Source organism: Grampus griseus (assembly GCF_964374135.1).
Source record: "Grampus griseus genome assembly, chromosome: 14".
Taxonomy (NCBI): domain Eukaryota; kingdom Metazoa; phylum Chordata; class Mammalia; order Artiodactyla; family Delphinidae; genus Grampus; species Grampus griseus.
The window spans coordinates 45451365-45474037 of NC_139008.1; the positions used below are offsets into that span (position 1 = coordinate 45451365).

The following is a 22673-nucleotide window of genomic DNA, read 5'->3' on the forward strand; positions in this document are numbered from 1 at the left end:
AACTCAGAGGATGAAAAATTTAAAAAACTGAAATTTTTTTCTGGAAAAAAGAAAATTGAAAAAAAAATCCCAGAATTTTCTGAGATGGTGAGTTCTTTTTGTACTTAAAGTATCCTGTTTTTCTTTCTTTGGTTAGTGAATTTGTTAAGGACCTTGAATACTTTTCACTTAGGGGAAAAATAAGTGTGTAAAATCAATAATAAAGAAATCATGTGCCTTATGAACCCAACCCCATCCTCCTCCGATAGTTGTCATTAGCTCACAGGTTTGGGTTTCAGAGGCCTGGTGCCCCACGGCCAAGTGCAGATCAGTCTCTGGTTGGATTTCTGTTAATTCGTGGCTCAAGGGACTGGACGCTTTGAAATCCAGTTTCAAAGTCGTGCAACTTGATCCCCAGTGATAGAAGCTGGGGAATGTGCCCATCTTCGCATGGGCCGTGCTCTGGGCATTTCGAGAGGCCTCCTCTGAGGCTCTGGTGCCCCTTGGCCTGAGGCATTCTCCAGTGGAATGTCTTTCTTTCTCCGCTGCCCGCAGTTCTACCTTCTGGCTCTGCTTGGCCCGCACCTGGCTTTCCCTCCTTTGACCTCCCACATCTTCTCACGGTCACTTGTTCTTTCTCTGCTGTTGGTTACCTCTGCTTTGCTCTTCTTCGTATACCTTTGTGTGCTCACAGTGCTGCGGTCAAAGTCATTCAAACATCATATTTACCGGAACGGAGTGGAGAGACCCATGGCCTTGGATGAATCTCCTTCCTTTGTGTGTTATGGAATCTGTTTTCCTTGATTACTCTGTTGCTTTTTGAGTTTTACAAAACATTGCCTTGTCTGATATAACCAGAATAGATGCCTGGATTTTTAAACATTTTAATAATAAGAACCTTAAACAATTTTCTTTTTTTATAGTATGTATACTATAGTATCTGAATTATGTTGGAAAATAGGATGCCCATTACATTTACTCTGCATATGTCCAGGGAGCTGTGTGAGGCCTTGGTGGCATATGAAGATTTTTAAACATGGTTTTTGCCTCAATTTTGGTACATAGCAAGGTAGATAAGATGTACGCAACCATATGCAATAGACTCATAATACAATGTGTCCTGGGAGAGTCGTCTCTCAGAGGTGGGAGAATTACTTCTGGATGCAGTGCCCAAGGGGAGCTTTGTGGAAGAGGAGGCCTCTGACCTGCAGTTTTCAGTGGGGCCACAGGATCACACAACTGCTTTCACATTGTCATCTCTGTGAACAGCACCCTGTGGAGTTGTGCAGACTCCAGCAATAAAAAGCATTGAAGTCAGAAAAACATAGCGTCTGGCTGGAGTGTCAGGTTCATATAAGGTAATCATGATAAAATGTCCAGAAAAGTAGCCTTGGGTCATATCGTAGGAGCCTGAATTGCTGGGAGGAGTTGAGGTTTGCTTGCTTGTTCATTCATTCCTTCATTCATTCAGGAGGTGAGGAATTAAATGGATTTGAGCCAGGGTATAAATAATGGAAAATGGTGATCATTTGTGTGCTTTTTATGAAGTTTTTTTCTTGAATTGGACAGATTACTTGTTTGCTGACAGTGCTCTTCACATTATTATTATTTTCCTCTTACATTGTTGTTATTATTGTCATAATCATCTCTTTCTAGATACCAGAAGGAGGGACTGGGGACTCAGGAAGAGAACGGACCAAGACCTTCACCTATGACTTTTCTTTTTATTCTGCTGATACACAAAGTCCAGATTATGTTTCACAAGAAATGGTATGGTATTTTCAAAATCTCTGTTTTGGTTTATTTTCATATTGAGAAAAACATGCCTACCCTAAAATTCTTTAAAACATCTTGCTAATTTTTTTCTGAATATGATTTATGTAAAATTAGCCTTTGCTAACTTAGCTTTTTGCTTATTATATAGCACCATTTATCTTAAGCCTGAGATGAATTCCATCCCCAAAAGGTTGATTTTTTTTTTTTTTTAAAACTTCTGAGCGTGATGATCATAATTTTTGTTTCAAAACTTGGCAGTGATTACTGTTTTAAAGGAGCTTTGCAAGTAAAGCATTTTTCGGGGGGACATTTACAGGCATACTTCATTTTACTGTGCTCGATGTTAACGCTTTTTTGCAAATTGAAGGTCGAGGCAATCCCGTGTCGAGTCTGTTGGTGCCATTTTTCCAACAGCATTTGTTCACTTCGTGTTTCTGTGTCACATTTTGGTAATTCTCGCAATATTTCAAACTCTTTCATTAGTAGTATATTCGATCAATGATCTATCATGTTACTGTTGCAAAAAGATTACGACTTGTTGAAGGCTCAGATGATGGTTAGCATTTTTTAGCAAGTATTTTTTAATTAAGGTATGTATGTTATTTTTTAGACAAAATGCTGCTACACACTTAATAGACTACAGTATCGTATAAACATAACTTTTATTTGCACAGGGAACCAAAACATTTGTGTGCCTCGCTTTATTGCTGTGGTCTGAACTGAATCCGCAGGAGCTCTGATGTCTGCCTGTGTGTACTGCTAAGCCTGGCACACAACTCAGTTGGCCTTGAGTCCTGCTGCGATGCAGAGCTTTAGGAGGTACACTTCACACCCAAGTCACATTCCCCCTGCTTGGATGGATCATTGTAGGTTCTAGAAAGAAAGATTCTAGAAAGCAAGATCGTTTTGTTCAGAATCTTTCTAGAACCTAGAATGAAGCTGGAATTTGTCCAGGAAACCTGTGCTGTAGGATTTTGTGATCTGAAATGTAGACATGACATGGGCAGATAAGAACAGACCTGAAGATCCTCCCAGGGGACCGTCGCTTGATGGTGTGTCATGTGACCAGAAGGACTAGTGTATTTCCCTGGGTGGGGCAAGCAGGGTGTTGGAGCAGAGCGGGGTTCTGGTGAAACACGGTGTGGGGTAGGGGGGAGAGCATGCCCGCATGGCGGGGCTTCTCCCTGGCTTGTTAACAGCTCCTTAAGAGGCATGGCTTCAGGTCTCCAGGTCTTAAAGCGAACGTAAATTCCTGTCCTGCCCGCCCAGGCTTGTGACCCACGCGATGGCATCTTGAAGTGGTATCCTGGTGTAGGTTCTTGTAACTTGGTGTGTCCACGTATTAGAATCTCAGCGTTGCCTGGGAAAGTGTTAGAAATGCAGAATTTCAGGAACTACTCCAGACCTACTGAATCAAACTGCATTTTTCAGCAAGATCCCCAGGTGAGTTGCACGATCCTTAGCATTTGAGAAATGTAGTTGGTTTAGGAATGGTTTGTGGAGGAGGCTGGCTTCCTGAGGCGATGTAAGTGTTGGGAGTTCAGATTGGCTGTGAACGTGGAGAAGTTGTTCCAAGGAGAGGGCTGGGGTGATAGTATCTGCAAGTTGTTGATTCAGTATTGGGGAAACATAGGAAGGACAACAGCAGTAGGAATGGGGGCCATGAGGAGAGATGGGGTGCTGGGCATGAGAGAGGGGCCGGGAGAGGAAAGGTGAACTCATGCTGCTGGAGTTTGCAGGGGAATCAGAAACGCTGCTTGGTGCTCAGGGGTGCTGCCTCGTTTAATCCTCACAAGAACCAAATGAGGTCGACTTTAGCTCCATTTTTCTTTGTCAAGGAGACTCAGCTTAAATAACCTTCTCAAGTCTGTAGGTCTAATCGACTGAGTAGTAGCAGAGTTGAGATCCTGGGGCTGATGCATACGGCGGTGTAGATACCCCTGGAAGGTCTTAAGGGTTTAAGGATTGGTGTGTTCTCAGTGACAGGTGGACAGGGCAGCCCTGTTGAATGAATAAATGGATGAGCGAGTGAGCGAAGATGACTTTGGTCCTGAGGCACGTGGATCAGTCAGTGTTGGTAGCTAGGAGTCTGGTGAGGAACAGAATGTTGCAGCTAGTGGAATCCAGATTTTGGCTTTCAGGTAGGAATGCAAATGAAGGGGCTGGTACGAGGGAGTTTAAGGGAAAAGCTGGTTCATTACATGGTCCTCAGAACCTCTTCATTAGAGGATGAATGAGGGCCATGAAGGTTTCCCTCCTAAGTTACCCAGCGAGCGGCTGCATTTTCCCCCCTGTTTAACCTGGATTTGAGGCCTTTTGGGGACAGGGGCTGTGCCGAGGGAAAGCCCAGGGACGGGAGTGGTGGCGTGGACAGCAGGGCCTGGCTCCCTGGAGATGCTCAGCAGGCGTTTGTTGACTGAGAGGCCTCGTCTACGGGTGGGTAGTTCATTTATGGAACAGGTCACATATCCTGGGTTCAGTGAGAGTCAAGGTCAGGGAAGCAGTAACACGTTTAGCTCTTTTTTTTTTTTTTTTTGTGGTACGTGGACCTCTCACCGCTGTGGCCTCTCCTGCTGCAGAGCACAGGCTCCGGACGCGCAGGCTCAGCGGCCATGGCTCACGGGCCCAGCCGCTCCGCGGCACATGGGATCCTCCCAGACCGGGGCACGAACCCGTGTCCCCTGCATCGGCAGGCGGACTCTCAACCACTGCGCCACCAGGGAAGCCCACGTTTAGCTCTTTTGGGAGTTAAAAATAGCTGCCCAGAGTTTAAAAATAGTTTGAGAAGGAGAAGAGTTTTCAGCTGCGGAGGAGACTTTCCACTGCAGGTGTCCGCGCTTCAGAGGCTTTGGCTCCTTTACTCTGGAACCCAAAGTCAAGGAACAGTCTCGGGTTATTGATATCGTACATTCAGTTCAAAACTGAAAAAGCCTTTGAGATATGTTAGTAAGCACTGCTTTCTAGCAGAACCACGTGTTAATAAAACCAGCAGAGATCCAGGAACACTCCTAGTGGTTTTTTTCCCCTCTTTTCCAGTTTTATTGAGAAATAATTGAAATACACCTCTGTATAAGTCTAAGGTGTACAGCATGAGGGTTCGCTTTACGTATCTCGTGAAACAATTATCGCAATAGGTTTAATTAATAACCATCCTCTCATATAGACACAATAAAAAGAAAAGGAAAAAAAAATTCCTCCTTGTGATGAGAACTCTTAGGATCTACTCTCATAACAACTTTCCTGTGTATCATGCAGCAGTGTGAACTGTAGTCATCATTGTTGTATATTATATTCCTAGCGCTTATTTCTCCTGTAAGTTTGTACCTCTTGACCGCCTTCTTCCAAGTCTCCCTCCCCCAGCCTCCCGCCTCTGGTAACCACAAATCCGATCTCTTTTTTTGTGAGTTTGGCATTTTTGGGAAGACACCTATTTTTTAGACACTCTGTTAAAGAGAAGGTAATCTTCCTCATCTCTAATAGCTGGTGTTGTATCGACTGAAGTTTTCATGCTGCTGGATCCTGCACAGGAACTGAGCCGACAGTTCTCACCCCTGCTGTAAATGGGAAGATGCAGGCTTAGTGTGATGTCGGCCCTTGTCTTTTTCTTCTTTTTAAAAATCATTTAAATGAAGAGGCATCTTGAGACAATATATCATGCCCATTACTATAGCACAAGTCAAGTTTCCCATAATGTTAAACAAATTCCAAATAAGATGACCGTTCCTATTTCTTCCTTCCAAATTAATGTTAGATTTAGAAAAAAAATCAGTGAGCCATTTAAGTCCATACTCGTGTCAATTAAAGACCATTAAGTAAGGTCTAATTTTCTTAATTGTTGTCCAGACTACAAAGGGAGGCTTTGATCTCGCACTGCCTGTTCCTTGATTCGACTCCGGAGAAACCTGAAACCTAAAATTTCCCAGTTGACAGCTGGATGGAGAGTCTTTTGTTTTCACAGCGCCCTCTTGTGGGCACTTCCCCTCAAGCGAGGCCCTGCGATGCCTCCCTTTGCTCTGTAAGTCAGCGTTGTACCTCTCAGACAAGCAGCGAAGTGGCTCTCGGGGACCCTGGCCAGGAGGGCAGGACGTCAGCCGGTCGAGCAGCCCCTTCCTTCCCCACCTCGGTTTGGTAGACGATGGTAAATCAGTCCTTGGTGGGAGCTGCAGTGGGGTAGCCGGTTTTCCCTGCTGGGAACCCCGTAGGTGTGGGCACCGTCCTGCTGCATCTCTGGGTCCCCAACCGACTTGAAGCTGGGACCAAGCCAGGCCTGGGTCTCAGCGCCTCCGGACCTGCATTTTCTAGGCCTGTCGTGCGGTCACGTCCACCAGTGCCAGGCCCCCCGCCCCCTCTGGGGCCCCCTGAGTCTGGAGGAACTCCAGCTGAGTTAGCTTTCTGGAGACTAAATGAGGAGTAAAGTAGCAGGTGTGGATTTTAACCCTGGGGAAGAGTTCCATTTTGAAAACTGTGGGGTTTGGTTTAAATATGATATTTTCCATGACTGTTTTAGCCTCAGACAAAAGTATGAGAGAAGAGCCTTCCTTTATTCTTCCAGAAGCTTTTGGAAGGCTCTTCTTTCTCTCCAGTGGCACTCTGTGAAGTGGTTAAAAGTGACATCTGCCTTTTGGTTTTTGTCTAATCAGAAAAGCATTAAAGAAATATTTAGTTTTCCTCCTACTCCATATATAGTGGTGAACATGAACCTCAGATGGTTAGTCTGGAGCCCAGAGTCCCCCTGGGATTCCTGGTTCTGCTTCTTCACAGAGGGGTGTGTGTGTGTGTGTGGGGGGGTCTGTCGGGGGAGGCCCTTCCACGTAGGGTTGGGGCTTCCAGATTGATGTCGAGAGCGTGGGAAGAGGACTCGGCGTCTACTCCTGTAGAAGCGCAGGCTTTGGCTTCAGGGAGGCCGGGTGCAGATCCCACTCTGCCGCCCTCTGTGTGCCCAGTGACCTAACCTCTCCCCCGGACAGTGGATCTAGGACACTACTCGCCCCGAGGACCGATCACAGACACGGTGTGAGCTGCTCTAGTTGAAGGTTGAGTTAGTCATCTGAATGTGGGAAAAGGATCAGAAAATATCAGCTCATAAAGCTGAAACGGATGAAACTTAACTCAGAATGAAGGAGAGTAATGAGAGGGTCCTCTGTGGAAGCGGCTGGGTTGGAAGGATAGTCTGTACGTCTTTGACGCCACCGAGGAGACGAAGTCTAAACAAGATGGCAGGAAGACGATGCCTGGGGCGTCCTTGACTGACAAGCTGTGTTGGTAGCAAGGATGTCTGTGTGGGGAGGGGAGAGCACGAGGGCCAGTGGTTGTCAGCCCTGTCCCGGGGTGGTATCTGGCTGGAGGGCCCAGATCCCTATGGGGAGACGATGGTGTGTCTTGAGCTGGGCTCACCCGGCATCACTCACGGAGACTGAACCCTCCCGAGGGGCTGGTGAGGCTCCCGCCCTGGCCTTTGCGGGGGGACCCCACACCTTTTCCTGGCTCTGACTGAGAACCTGATCGTATTCCCTCTCCGGTGTCTCTTCAGCTGCTGATGTGCCTTGTTTTTGAAGCAGGGAGGTGTTCTGTGTGCGCTTTGTGTCCTGGTCTCCCCTGCAGGGAGGGGGCGGGGTCCAGTGTGAAGGCAGGAGTGGGTTAGAAAGCTTTGGCTGGTCCCCACCCCAGCTGGGTGTAAGGAGGATGACCAGGCATCTTGATTTGCTTCTTTTACATCGATTGTGTGGGTCAAGTATTTGTCCTTCACCCCCCTTCCATTCCCCAAAGCATCCTAGTGCAGTTGTGTGGTGCGGTGGACGTGAACTCAGGCCACCGTAAGTGCCAACCCAGGCCCTACACAGCTCGTCTTCCTGCCCTCTCCATCCTGGGCAAATGTCCAAATAGGAAAATGCACTGGATTCTGACTCGGGAGAGCCTGGCATCCCAGCCTCATCTGCACCCACTCATCACTCAGCTCTGTGAGAGCCTCCGGAGACTTTGATGAATGGCCGTTTCCTTAAAATGATGACATTGATTTGACATGGTTTTTGGGCCGTAACTTTCTGGCTGCTGTGACATTGAATACTTAGTTTCTGGAAGGTCTGGTAGCATGAATCACTTTATAAGTTTATTTAATTCTGAAATGGTAAATCATGACGCTTTAAAATCGTCTTTGTTTCTAGATGTGACGTCACTTTGCCTTGTTTACCTTTTTCTGTTTCAGGAATTTTTTGTTAACTTAAGTGGGAAAAAGGATGAGGTTGCTTTCTGCTTCATTAAATCAAATGAAGGAAATCAGAAAAGTTTCCTTTTGATTAAAAACGGGGGTATACACTTGTTCTGTTGTTAACAGCTCTGTAGTGCTTTATGTACATGGTGTAATCCTTATGAAAGTAGGATTCAAGAGTACTGTCAACACTGAAGGAGTTTTTATTAAAATCCATGGTAATTGTATCTTTTGTGGTTTTTTGTTATTTTTTTTTTTTCTTCTTTCAGGTTTTCAAAACCCTTGGCACGGATGTCGTGAAGTCTGCATTTGAAGGTTATAACGCATGTGTCTTTGCATACGGGCAGACGGGATCAGGAAAGTCATACACTATGATGGGAGACTCTGTACGTTGTTTACACTGTGTGGGAAGAAAATTTCTCATTATCTCTCTTTGGACTGATAAAAGTATCTCTTATCTACGTGGTCTGTACTAACTTGCTTTTCATGTTCTGATCATTCTTTAGCAATAAGGTAAAACTCAGTAATAAGTTGGACGAAATTTCCTTTGAGAGATTTTAAATTAGAAATAGTTTTAAGTTTATAAGCATGAATAATGGATGGGAGTCTCAGTTCATTTTCTGTTTCTAAAGGCTTTATAATCTTATCAGAAAAGTATGCTGGGCCTACAAGTAATTTATTCTTCTTTTCTGCCAACCCAACAGTTTGAATAAAATTATTGAACGCTGTTCTATTTAAAATTATTCAAAACATTTTTCCCCAAGAAAAATGTAAAAAAAAGTCTCTTTGGTGGAAAGGTACTACATAAATCCAGTGAATACATAAAAAATGTTGGAATTATACAGGTTATGTAGAGTCCACATAGCTATAAATATAGTATGTGGAGTCTAGTAGTTATGCCGTATAAATTAAGAACCTTAAAGTTATACTTGCCCCAAAATATGGCAGAGGAAGAACTAGACGTGATTGTAGTAACTTATCCCATTCTGTGTTTTCTCCAGACCTGGATAGTGCTTGTGTGTTTTACTTTTCTCATGTCGTGGTTTTGAAAACTGTTCACTGAGTCTGAGAGGCGCCAGCCTGTTCTAGATGTGGGGGGACTAGCAGAGGATGGCTGGGTTTCCTGCTGACAGGCTCGGTGGTGCCTTGAATGCTACAGGCTCGATGGTTAGTGGAAGAAGTAATGCATTAAAGGAGGACAGGTCTTTCCAGATGTAAGCCTTTGAGCGCATGTCTCCTGGCTTCTTAAATCCAGGCATTTTCTTTCCAGGAGAAGAAAATATACGCTGGGCAGTGAATCTTCAATGCTGAGAAGTAGGGAAGAATAAGAGAAGAACAGACAATTTCAAGAGTTTCACATTTCCTTTTACCATTACTTCTCTCTTCCTACTTTCCTACTGTGGCTTTGGAGAAAAAAGCCTTCTCTAAAAATGAAATTTACATGTTGATTCCCTCTTAGCTAGTTTATGTAAGTTCAACAAAGCACTCATAAGTTACAGCTGTTTTTCTCTGACCTTACAGTTGAGTACCATTTGGGTATTCTTTTTTATTTTATTTTTTAAAGTAAGAAGAAAAAATGTGGTGAAAGGCCCAATTTTTCGTTATAAGAATTGATACTGATTTAATGGTATCAAGGAAAAAAATTCTCCTAAACCTGTGATGATATATATATATTTATTTTGGGGATGGGAGATTGGGTGAAAGTCGTGAGGGATTTCGGAAGAAAACACTGAAGCCCTAAAGTCTGGCTTTCTAACGAGAACATTTTTACCTCGTCTTTGGTACCGTTCTGAAGCTCGTCAGCGTGTCAGTGCCGACCGAAAGCTGGAGAATAAGTCGTCTTATGTTTGCAAGCCATGATTTAGCTGATGAACAGCTGATAACTGTATATTATCATGGTCCCAGCAGGTAGAAATTCGAAAACTCAATCCTCTCATTTCAGAGAGTAGGAAGCAGCCCTGCAGGGGATGAGTGCTGCGCCCTGGGCCCTGGGCCGGGCCTGCAGGCCCCTGGAGTCTGAGTCCACCCCAGCCAATTGCAGATGCAATCGTCGGTTGCTTTTATTTCAAGTGACAGCTGAGGCGTCCCTCCTTCCCACTGCAGGGCGATTCTGGCTTAATACCCCGGATCTGCGAAGGGCTCTTCAGTCGGATAAATGAAACCACCAGATGGGATGAGGCATCTTTTCGAACTGAAGTCAGGTAGGGCCCATGGCCTGAGTAACTGAGTGTGAGCTTGATTTAAGGCACAAGGAGTGGATAAAGCCTTTGGATTCCTTAGGGGAGAGTCTGCCTCTCCCCCTCCTGTGCTGTGCCGGTTGGAAGGCAAGCTTAAAGCACATACATGTTCAGTGACTTCCTTGGGTACCATTTGGATTGGGGTTTGGGAGGCTGGTAGAGGCAACCCGCCTTGGTCGGAAACTAACGAAGGATGCTCATCTCAAATGGAGTGAGCTTTCGACTTTTCAGTGTATACCCACTTGCCTTATTCTTTTATTTGAATAGGATTTGTGTTATTCTTTATGTTGGTAGGATCACTATAAATCTATTATTTAAATAGATCTGGGTGGTTGAGGTGTTTTTTCCTCCTTGAACTTAAACCTGTGTGGGGAGGCAGTTTCGTCAGTGGTTTGGGGGCAGACGTGGCAATCAAGGGTTCTCCTGGCTGCCTGACCCCGCAGAGGCTGTGAGGCCTTGGATAGGTTGTTTAAATCACCCTGAGCCTCTATTGCCTAAAATGGAGATAATAGTAGTACCTACCTCTGGGCTATTGTAGGGATTAAATGAAATAATCCACGTAAAGTGCTGTACCTGATACATGGTTACCACCCATAAATGCACGTTGCTGCTGTTATTGTTGTTATTAATGTCTGAAATCATCTTACTGAATTCAACTCTATTTGAAATTTTTAGCTACTTAGAAATTTATAATGAACGTGTGAGAGATCTACTTAGACGGAAGTCATCCAAAACCTTCAATTTAAGAGTCCGTGAGCATCCAAAAGAAGGACCTTATGTTGAGGGTAAGAGTGAATGTTTTCACAGCCCTATTCTTGGGAATTTTTGTAAAAATAATAGTTTCAGAGAAAAAAAATGTAGGATAATGGCGAGATTTTAAAAATTTATTTTTGGAATCATTATAGTAAAAATTGCACGTGCTGTCACTGCACGATGTTCATTTAATGCGTTTATACTTCACTGGGCATTTGGTGATTTTGTGGGGCTTGCCAATAGATTTCCTCTGGCTTTAAGAACTCCAGGAACTTGTTTTTTCCAAGTTCCCAGGCAAGATAAGCAACCCTACAGCCTGTCTCTTTAAATGGCCTTGCATTTTAGCAGTGTGTTTTTACTGACCTTAATGGTAACATGATTATAGGGCGACTCTGAGACCTCTCGCCTTTGGGAAGCTTGTTTGCAGGTTCCTGTGCTGTGTTCTCGGCCTTTGTATTGTGCTACACTAGTTGTGTCACGGTCCTTTGTGAGGAATGTCTCAGGGAATGACGGGTGAAGGGCTGGCCCTTGCGAATTATTTAAAAAATAGGCTGGCTTGAAGGCTGTCTTTGGAATAGAACAGTCAGCTCTACACACTTCCTCTGTATACGGCTGCTGAGTTAAGGCTGGCCTATAAGAATCGCACACAGATCGGCTTTCCTGTGGCTATTGTCGTTCCTGTGTGTCTCGCTGGAGGCAAGGCTGAGAACTGGTCATGGATTTAAAGATGTTCCTGTTTCCGTTGTCTTTTTTACCTGGTTATACCGGGTGCACCAACAGGTCCTCATCTGCATTTTAGTAAATTTTCAATTGAACTTTTGCTTTTTAATGCCCAAAGTGAAATGTGTAACTGTGTATTTGTTCTGTGGAGCGTGGGATAACTATTATTGTTAATAGTTTTTAGCCTAACTATGCCTTCATGTTTTCCCTTTAACTGTCTTATCAGATGTTAAAACATATTACAAAGCTGGGTTTGCGAGGAGACAGAATAATCAAGCAGGGTGAAACATCCAGAATCTGGTGTAGAGACTTAATGGGGATTTAGTTTCTAATAAATCTGCTATTCAAACATTGGGGGAATATGGGTTATTAAGCTGTCTAGGAAGAAAAAAAAGTAACTTGGTACTGGAGCTCAGTTTTTATACTAGGGTAAGTGGCAAATGGATCAAATATTTAAAAGTAAAAAGTGACATAATGACTGCAAGAAACCCTGGATTACTTTTTTTCCTAGAAATTTGGAGAAGGGAAGCCTTTAAAAATGTTTTACTTAAAATCCAGAAGCCATGAAATAAATGTGTTAAATTTGAAATGGTGAAACAAAACAAAACAGAAAACCAACTTTACACTTGGCAGAAACACCAGAAGCAAAGTAAAAAGACAGTTTACAATGTGGAGGGAATATTTTCAATTCAAGTGTCAGACAAAGGACTTGTTAAGTCTAATATATAAAGAGCTCCTATAACTTAATAAAGGCAGCTCCAAAACCAAGGAGAAAAATGAACAAAGGATGTGACTAGATTGTCCACAGAAATGGAAATACTGATGATTTTTAAATGGAGGAAAGAAGGCTCAGCCTCATAATCAGAGAAAAGCAAAATAAAAATTCTTCAAGCTAGCATCTGTTAACTGTCCCGGCAGATGTAAGGAACCTGGTAAGACAGTGTTGAGAGACAGTCTTATACCTTGTTACTGTTGGGTGTAAAGTGCCTTCTATGGAGGACAGTTTTGTGATATCCATCAAAATTTCAAATGTGCTTTCATCTAGCAATTCCACCTAAGAATTTATTTTGCAGAAATATTCACACATATTCGTAAAAACCGAAATACAAGATTATTGGTAGCAGCGTTACTTGTGTTGGAAGCAAACTCAACAACCTCTGTAGTCTCAATAGGAGACTGTTGGATACGGTACATGCATAGAATCGAATGCTATGCAGCCATAAAAATGAATGAATGGGGCTTCCCTGGTGGTGCAGTGGTTGAGAGTCTGCCTGCCGATGCAGGGGACACGGGTTCGTGCCCCGGTCCGGGAAGATCCCACATGCCGCAGAGCGGCTGGGCCCGTGAGCCATGGCTGCTGAGCCTGTGCTCTGCAACGGGAGAGGCCACAACAGTGAGAGGCCCGTGTACTGCAAAAAAAAAAAAAAAAAAAAAAAAGAATGAATGAAGGATCACTTTAACTGATACAGAATATTCTTCAATGTATTATTACACAGAAAAAAGCAGGATGCAAAACAATGTGTATGGTATGCTACTATGTATAAAAGGGGAAAAAAAGATGGCTTAATAGATATGTAATTGCCTGTATACATATAGGTTATTTCTGGAAGGGTCTGGAGAAGCTAATAATGTTGGGTTGCCTGACAGAAGGGGAAGTTGGGGGTGGGTTATTGGATGGGGGAGGGGGAAGACCTTTTACACAGTCTACTTTTTGTAGCCTTTGATTTTAGAACCATATGAATGTTTCCCAACAAATGAATGGAAAGTTTCTTTAAAAGGGATTTAAAAGAATGTGTGTTTTGCATGGAGATAGTGTTTATATTTCCCTGGCTCTGATTAGTGCTCATGAGGTTGATGAAGATATCTCACAGGTATCCTAAATACCATATGCGATAGGTATGCGTTATCAGGATTGTTGACCGATGCTCAGTGAGGTTAAGTGACTTGTTCACAACTGTAAAAGTCCACTAGTCAGCCGCAGAGCCTGGACTTGACCCCAGACAGCCCAGCTCCTGAGTCTGCGTTATAAACCACCACAGATTTGTACAGTCGTGTACTATTTCATAGAGGTACATTTCTTCTTCCATTTACTAGATACTGGGGAGATTTCTTCACCCCCCCGCCTTTTTTTTTTTTTCCAGATTTATCCAAACATTTAGTACAGAATTACGGTGATGTCGAAGAGCTTATGGATGCAGGAAACATCAATCGGACCACCGCTGCCACAGGGATGAATGATGTCAGCAGCAGGTCTCACGCCATCTTCACCATCAACTTCACGCAGGTGAGGGCAGCTGTGTGTGTGTGTGTGGGGGGGGGGGGGCTGGCTCTGTCCCTGAGGGCTTTCCCTGCTGATTGGCACCAGCTGAGGACCGACCCGTGGTGAGCCAGGAGAAGCAGAGGTGGCCGACTGCCGTTTTCTTGTTCGTTAGACTTTAACGCGTGCTGTGTGCTGATTTCTCCGCGGTTACATTTGAAATGCAACCTGATGTATACCTGTAAGAAATATTTAGCAGGCTTCTGCCATGTTCTAGACATTAAAAAACTTGCTTTGTGCTTAATTAAGTCAAAGTTTTCATCGTTGCCAGCTCTGTGGGAGATAACAGGGTTGCCAGTCAGAGCAGCTGGAGGCCAAGGTAACTCATCGCGGTCCATTATGGCTCTGGAACTCACCCGCAGCGCTGCTTGTGATTATTAGAGTGATATTAAAGGACAAGGGACGTCTTTAAGTGTTAATGTAGGAATTCATTATGATCTGGAGGTGGAGCGCATTTTGAACGTGTGTAAATGACTCAGGGCAAATACGTTAACACCGAGACCGGTGGACGGATGGACATAAAGGTGTGGGGTCCTCTCAGTGCTTCGCACATGTTAGGAGTTTGGAGAGGACCTGGCCTGTATTAACCATTGAACACATCAGATAGAAAAACTTAACCTTTCATTAATGAGGAGGCTCAGAGAGCAAAGAAGATGAAAAAATTCTCTAGGGTCAGTCGGAACAGCTCCTGATAAATTCTCTACAAATTTACCTTTCTTTAGACCTTTTCTTTTGATTTACTGTAGTTTACTGGGTTTTTTTCTCCTGTTTTCTGGTTAATGTGGATTAGATGTGGCCGTCCCTAGTTTCTAAGAGGCTTGCTTTTCGATCACAATATGGTAATTTCTTTTTGGCGTTTTGGTTCAGACTGTAAAACGTAGGTTAAAAGTCTTTGGGAAAGTAAAATTTCGGTAGAATTCAGAATCAAGGAATACAGAATTTAAGATTTTCACTATTTTATAATTGTGAAACAAATCGAATTTTAACATCGAATAACGGTTGAGTGATCTTTCAGATAATTGTATTTATCATATTTTGGAAAGCCATTGTGCTTGTAATGTTGCAGATTTTGGATGAGAACAAAACTAATTATTTGTGTACTTATATTTTTCTTTGTGGAATGCCCCTCAGGGCCTAGTTTCCTCACCTGCCGTGGTCAGACTCAGCCCTTTTGAGAATGACAGTGATTTGGGTAATGGAATCCGCAGTTCTTCAGAAAGTTTAGGAATCACATATGGTAGGCTTCTATTGTATTCAATTTAATTTTTGTCATCAGGAAGAAGGCCAATGAAACAACAAAATTAAAAAAAAAAATCTACCCTGAGAGATCACAGTGAGGAGCGGAAAATAATTAGAATTTGTGTTATAAACACATAAAACATATAAAAATGTTATATAAACATATAAACATTGGGGCTCTTTATACCTCTTCCACTTTGCTTTTATATTTCACCACAGGCAAAATTTGATTCTGAAATGCCATGTGAAACCGTGAGTAAGATCCACTTAGTCGATCTTGCCGGAAGTGAGCGGGCAGATGCCACTGGTGCCACCGGGGTCCGGCTGAAGGAAGGGGGGAACATCAACAAATCCCTCGTGACTCTGGGAAATGTCATTTCTGCCTTAGGTGGGTTCATACTTGTCTGCTGCCTCTTCTCGTTCTTGGTGGTGTCATAGTAGCGCAGAGCACTTGGGTTTAATGTTTGTGTCACAAACCGGAGTAATAGCCTCAAGGTTTTTTGAAGCCGAATTAGAGAAAAAAATCTTTAATGATTGCCTTTAACTTCCCCCCCCTTTTGTTTTTCTCCTACAGCTGATTTATCTCAGGATGCAGCAAACCCTCTTGTAAAGAAGAAGCAAGTTTTTGTGCCTTACAGGGATTCTGTTTTGACTTGGTTGTTAAAAGATAGCCTTGGAGGAAACTCTAAAACTATCATGATTGCCAGTAAGAATTTTAAATTCTTTTTCTTCAGCGTACAGTGTTTCGTGTGAATTAACTGTAACTACTGAAGTTTAAAGTGTCTCATTAGGAAATAGCACCTTTGTATTAAAAAAAAAAAAGTTTTTCTGTTCTAAAGAAAAGCACCTTCTGTGATCCAGTCTACAGTATTGTATTATTGACTCTTTTTCCCTCTTTCTGGTTACATTAACTTGCCATGTTCTTGGTTATGCAAGCCGACGTCCATGGGGAATGATTCTTAGCTTTGCTGAAAGAACAGGACAGAAACTTCTAACGCTGCTAACTCGTGGGAGAAGATCATTGTAGGGACATAGAGTAAAAATAACCCCACTTTTTTTTTTTCTATTTCAAAGCAGAAAATATGGAATTTAAAATTAAGAATCGAGAGGAAAAAGCCCAGTAAATCTAGCAAATAATAACAGTGATATATGTCTATCTTTTCACTAATTAACAGGAAGAAGCAGAAAAGATGAAAAAAATGTGCAAAGGGGAGGTAACTGTTGAGGAGAACTCAGAAATGCTTTTCCTCCTAACCACGCCCCCATGTCCTTTCCATGTCCCCGTGTCTCCCTACACCCATGCCATGGAGTCCCTGTGGAGGCAAGGGCTCTACCTGGGGGTATGCACCCCAGACGTGGTTGTGTAGTCACTTAAGCCCTGAAGTTTGTTGGCATTGGGGTGTGATTGATTAACCAGAGCTTTAGGCAGAAAAGAATTAGCTGATCTACTCTTTTCAAAAATCACAATGCTCTGGAGTTTTACAGGTGGTAGGTTTTGCCAGAACTTCTAAAAGGATTTAAATTTCTACTTTACATTGGAAGCGTACATAGTTTTGAAATCCTCTTCTTATATTTTCAACGGAGAAAACTCCCTAAGCTGCAGAGGAGATTTGGTTAGATGGCCGATTCTAAACTTAAAAAGAGCGAAATGGCATTTAATTTGGTATAGTGAGCACTTTTCCTATGAGTCCTAGATAATTTTTAATATTCATGACTGTGGCAATGAATATTTAGTCTATCCAATGACCTGGGGTTAATCTGACTTTTAAATTACAAACCAACTTTGTGTTAAATGAAACAGAGCGCCGGATAAATTACTTTTTGAATTCATTCTTCACAGCCATTTCACCTGCTGATGTCAATTACGGAGAAACCCTAAGTACCCTTCGCTATGCAAATAGAGCCAAAAACATCATCAACAAGCCTACAATTAATGAGGACGCCAACGTCAAGCTTATCCGTGAGCTGCGAGCTGAAATAGCCAGGCTGAAAATGCTGCTTGCTCAAGGGAATCAGGTTGGCTTTTTCTGAGACTTATGGGTAATTTTCTTTGAGTAATGGCACCAATTTCTAGATCTTAACGAGGCACTTATCTCCGTGGTTGTATTGATTTGAGTAAATAAGTGCTAAGTAAAGCTTTGAATGAGTTTGCCGGCCTTTCCTTTACAGCACGCTCCCGTTGGCCTTTGCATTCATTATGTGCTCCGTGTGTAAGATTTTATCCACTAAACCCAGAATGATTAACTATCTAATAGTTATCAATTACGGATGGAAATTTAGCATGCAATAGGATTAGCAGCATAATCTCCATTAGTGGAAGGAAATCGAGGGGCTTGAGTAATGTTTAAGATTCTACCCAAGCATTTTATGACTTGAAAGTGTATTTTAACAGAATGAAAAACTCGTTTGAGCACCTTCCTGAATCTCTGTTTTGTATCGCCCGTTATAGAAGTGGTTATGGTGATGCAGGGACACGTGTGACATCCCTGTGGCCTGGCTCAGGCGATTTCCCCGGGTCTTTGTTTGATTGTTGAAACTGCCTCACTTCAGGATCTCTTGGGGTTTTCGTGAAGGAGCCTTGCTTGTCCTTTTGTGTTTTTTACAGAAAACTTCCTTATAATCTGCATGGTGCACGTACCGAGCTGCATTCTGTGCTCATAGTGTGGTCCGTGCTGTTAGGTTTGGATACTGTAGTGAGAGAGAATCAAGGAGCACTTTTCATTTATTTATTTTTTAATTCTATTTATTTATTTATTTTTTCCCTGTTCAAACTTTATTCTTTTTCTTTTTCTTTTTTTTTTTTTTTGCGGTACGCGGGCCTTTCACTGTTGTGGCCTCTCCCGTTGTGGAGCACAGGCTCTGGACACGCAGACCCAGCGGCCATGGCTCACGGGCCTAGCTGCTCCGCAGCATGTGGGATCTTCCCGGACCGGGGCACGAACCCGTGTTCCCCGCATCGGCAGGCGGACTCTCAACCACTGCGCCACCAGGGAAGCCCTATTCTTTTTTTTTTAATTTTAATTAAAAAAACAAACAAACAAATTTATTTATTTTCAGCTGCGTTGGGTCTTCGTTGCTGCGCATGGGCTTTCTCTAGTTGCGGCGAGCGGGAGCTACTGTTGGTTGCGGTGCATGGGCTTCTCATCGCGGTGGCTTGTCTTGTGGAGCATGGGCTCTAGGCACACGGGCTTCAGTAGTTGCGGCACGTGGGCTCAGTAGTTGTGGCTCACGGGCTTAGTTGCTCCGCAGCATGTGGGATCTTCCCGGACCAGGGTTTGAACCCTGTCCCCTGCATCGGCAGGCGGATTCTTAACCACTGCACCACCAAGGAAGTCCCTTAATTTTAATTTTTATTGGAGTATAGTTGCTTTACAGTGTTGTGTTAGTGTCTGCTGTGCAGCAAAGTGAATCAGTTATATGTATACATGTATCCCCTCTTGTTTAGATTTCCTTCCCATTTAGGTCACCACAGAGCACTGAGAGTTCCCTGTGCTGTACAGCAGGTTCTCGTTAGTTATCTGTTTTATACATAGTAGTGTATATGTGTCAGTCCCAATCTCCCAGTTCATCCCATCCTCCCCCATTTGGTATCCACACATTTGTTCTCTACATCTCTGTCTCTGTTTCTGTTTTGCAAATAAGTTCATTTGTACCGTTTTTCTAGATTCCAAGGAGCACTTTTTAAAACGTTAGAGTTAGGGAGTTCCCTGGCGGTCCAGTGGTCAGGATTCGGTGCTTTCACTATTGTGGCCCTGGTTCAGTCCTGGTTGCGGAATTAAGATCCCATAAGTTGCATGGTGTGGCAAAAAAAAAAAAAAGAAAAAGAAAATCTAGGTTAAATTGGAGTTAGAAATAAAGATACAGTTCTTCCCATTTTCCTAACCCGTGAATGGATGTCTGAAGTGTATCATTAAAAAAACCCAAAACTTTTCTTTAAATGCACACTGCTCTCTCCAGAGCAGCTTTCCCTTCAGGAAAATATGGCCCTCGAAGTCCTTGACATCCCATCCCGTGAGTGGTTTGACCTGTGAGAATATCGACAGGCCGAGAACCTTGCGGAGTTTCCTGAGTCCTGGAACACACCCAACAGTGCTGTCCCATAAGCTGGTGGACTGCAGTGGGCCAGGACTTGCTCTGCACCTAAAAATATCTCCACATACATTGTTCTTTTTGATGTGGAGCTTTCCCGTGTGTGAAAAGAAACCGTCAGCACAGAGTCCCGCTGCATGTGATGTTGTCAGGCTTGAATCACTTATGACACGAGCCACAATAGTCATTTTTATTTATACCCCTTATTATTGGGATCTTTTTTCAATGTTTTAACAACATTTATCTGCAGTAAATATGTAAGGATCGTCTAAACTACTACATGTGAAGGGAAGTACTTGGAAAATTCTTGGTTTAATTTCTTGTACTTAATATGTTAATAAGTTATGAGCAAAGAAAGATCAGCCTTTTAAAATTAAACTGAGGAAATCCTCGAAAGGAGCTTTATCACATGGACAGAAAAACTTTATTAAAACTTTTACACATTCTGTCTGAGGAACGTCTTCAGAGGTGTTGTATATGCCAGTTGCCTTATACTTTGTGATCTTTTGTTGTCTTGTTTCTTTCATAGCCAAAGGCCACCACAGTCATTAAAGGATTATTTTTGTTACTGTAGTTTTGGGGGTGAGGATGGAAAAGATAGTTGTCTGTTTTAGGATAAACTGAAGATAAAATTCTTTGATAAATTTAATACATTATAACAAAAACAAGAGTCCAATTTAAAATAATTTATCACACTCTGAAGCTAAAAATTGTTGTGAGACAATACAGGCTTATCCAAAATTAATTAAATTTGTGATGCTCAATAAAATAAGCAAGTGTTCTTTTTTTTAATAAAGATAACATTCACAAGTTTCTTATTTATTTATTTATTTATTTATTGGCTGCATTGGGTCTTTGTTGCTGCGCATGGGCTTTCTCTAGTTGTGGTGAGTGGGGGCTACTCTTTGTTGCGGTGCGTGGGCTTCTTATTGCGGTGGCTTCTCTTATTGCAGAGCACGGGCTTCTAGGCGTGTGGGCTCTAGAGCGCAGGCTCAGTAGTTGTGGAGCATGGGCTTAGTTGCACCGCGGCATGTGGGATCTTCCCGGACCAGTGCTCGAACTCGTGTCCCCTGCATTGGCAGGTGGATTCTTAACCACTGTGCCACCAGGAAAGTCCAGCAGGTGTCCTTAAGTGTAAATTTTTCTAGTGATATTGCTCTATTCCCACAATATCCTATTGCAGATGCTGCCATGATTCACTGAAAATGCTACTCATATCAGAGTTCTGTTTTGGGGTTATTTGTTTAAGTACAGGCAAATAAAAGCTCCTACTTTTAATAATTTTATTTGCCTATGCAGAATGCTATGTGTATCAGAGTTTCAAAGCACAATTTAAGTACGGCAAAAGATTCTGACACGTATTTGCTTCTCCTACTACATAGATTACAGACATACAGATATATATGTAGTGGTTTATATTCACACATATATGTATATATACATACATGTGAACTCTTCATTGAAGAATTATACATATTATAAGTATACGTATCAATGAATATTCACAAGCTGCATTTACCCATCTAACCTGCATTCCATCAAGAAACAGAACATTACCAGCGCCCTAGAAACTCCTCTTCATGTTCCTTTCCCAGTACTGCCTGCCCTTCCCCTCAAGGGTAACCTCTATCCTGACTTCTTAAGGCAGAGGTTGGTTTTCAGTTTTGCCTATTTTTGTTCTTTATATAAATGTAATCATGTCGTATATACTCTTGCTCTCACTTTTACATAAGGTCAAATTTATGGAATTTAAAAACATAGGCAGGGAGATTGGTTCAAGATGGCAGAGTAGAGGACGTTCTCTCACTCCCTCTTGCTAGAGCACCGGAATCACAACTAACTGCTGAACAATCATCGACAGGAAGACACTGGAACTCACCAAAACAGATACCCCACATCCAAAGACAAAGGAGAAGCCACAATGAAATGGTACGAGAGGCACAATCACAATAAAATCAAGTCCCATAGCTGCTGGGTGGGTGACTCACAGACTGGAAAACACTTATACCACAGAAGTCCACCCACTGGAGTGAAGGTTCTGAGCCCCACGTCAGACTTCCCAAGCTGGGGGTCCTGCAACGGCAGGAGGAATTTCTAGAGAATCAGACTTTGAAGGTAACTGCGATTTGATTGCAGGACTTCAATAGGACTGGGGGAAACAGAGACTCCACTCTTGGAGGGTACACACAAAGTAGTATGTGCATCGGGACCCAGGGGAAGGAGCAGTGACCCCATAGGAGACTAAACCAGACTTACCTGCTAGTGTTGGAGGGTCTCCTGCAGAGGTGGGGAGTGGCTGTGTCTCATAGTAAGGACAAGGACACGGGCAGCAGAAATTCTGGGAAGTACTCCTTGGCGTAAGCCCTCCTGGAGAAGACTCAAATCAATAAAATTAGAAATGAAAAAGGAGAAGTTACAACAGACACTGCAGAAATACAAAGCATCCCAAGAGACTACTACAAGCAACTCTATACCAATAAAATGGACAACCTGGAAGAAATGGACAAATTCTTAGAAAGGTATAACCTTCCAAGACTGAACCAGGAAGAAACAGAAAATATGAACAGACCAATCACAAGTAATGAATTTGCAACTGTGATTAAGAATCTTCCAACAAACAAAAGTCCAGGACCAGATGGCTTCACAGGTGAATTCTATCAAACATTTAGAGAAGAGCTAACACCATCCTTCTCAAACTCTTCCAAAAAATTGTAGAGGAAGGAACACTCCCAAACTCATTCTATGAGGCCACCATCACCCTGATACCAAAACCAGACAAAGACACTACAAAAAAAGAAAATTACAGACCAGTGTCACTGATGAATATAGATGCAAAAATCCTCAACAAAATACTAGCAGATTCCAACAACACATTAAAAGGATCATACACCATGATCAAGTGGGATTTATCCCAGGGATGCAAGGATTCTTCAATATACGCAAATCAGTCAGTGTGATAAACCGTATTAACAAATTGAAGAATGAAAACCATATGATCATCTCAATAGATGCAGAAAAAGCTTTTGACAAAATTTAACACCCATTTATGATAAAAACTCTCCAGAAAGTGGGCATAGAGGGAACCTATCTCAACATAATAAAGGCCATATACGACAAACCCAGAGCAAACATCATTCTCAGTGGTGAAAAACTGAAAGCATTTCCTCTAAGATCAGGAACAAGACAAGGATGTCCACTTTCACCACTATTATTCCACATAGTTTTGGAAGTCCTAGCCATGGCAATCAGAGAAGAAAAAGAAATAAAAGGAATACAAATTGGAAAAGAAGAGGTAAAACTGTCACTGTTTGCAGATGACATGATACTATACATAGAGAATCCTAAAGATGCCACCAGA

At 42.7% G+C, this 22673-nt stretch overlaps 1 protein-coding gene across 3 annotated transcripts in view; it reads left to right on the forward strand.

Moving 5' to 3' along the window:
• Nucleotides 1–22673, forward strand: part of KIF16B (kinesin family member 16B) — a 280303-nt gene that overhangs the window by 32779 nt on the left and 224851 nt on the right. For all 3 annotated transcript variants that reach the window (XM_082670031.1, XM_082670032.1, XM_082670033.1), the window contains exons 3-10: nucleotides 1636–1749; nucleotides 8230–8346; nucleotides 10064–10161; nucleotides 10873–10982; nucleotides 13812–13954; nucleotides 15446–15614; nucleotides 15801–15932; nucleotides 17067–17242. In XM_082670031.1, the coding sequence (XP_082526157.1) occupies nucleotides 1636–1749; nucleotides 8230–8346; nucleotides 10064–10161; nucleotides 10873–10982; nucleotides 13812–13954; nucleotides 15446–15614; nucleotides 15801–15932; nucleotides 17067–17242 (1059 nt within the window). The remainder of the gene's footprint in view (nucleotides 1–1635; nucleotides 1750–8229; nucleotides 8347–10063; nucleotides 10162–10872; nucleotides 10983–13811; nucleotides 13955–15445; nucleotides 15615–15800; nucleotides 15933–17066; nucleotides 17243–22673) is intronic.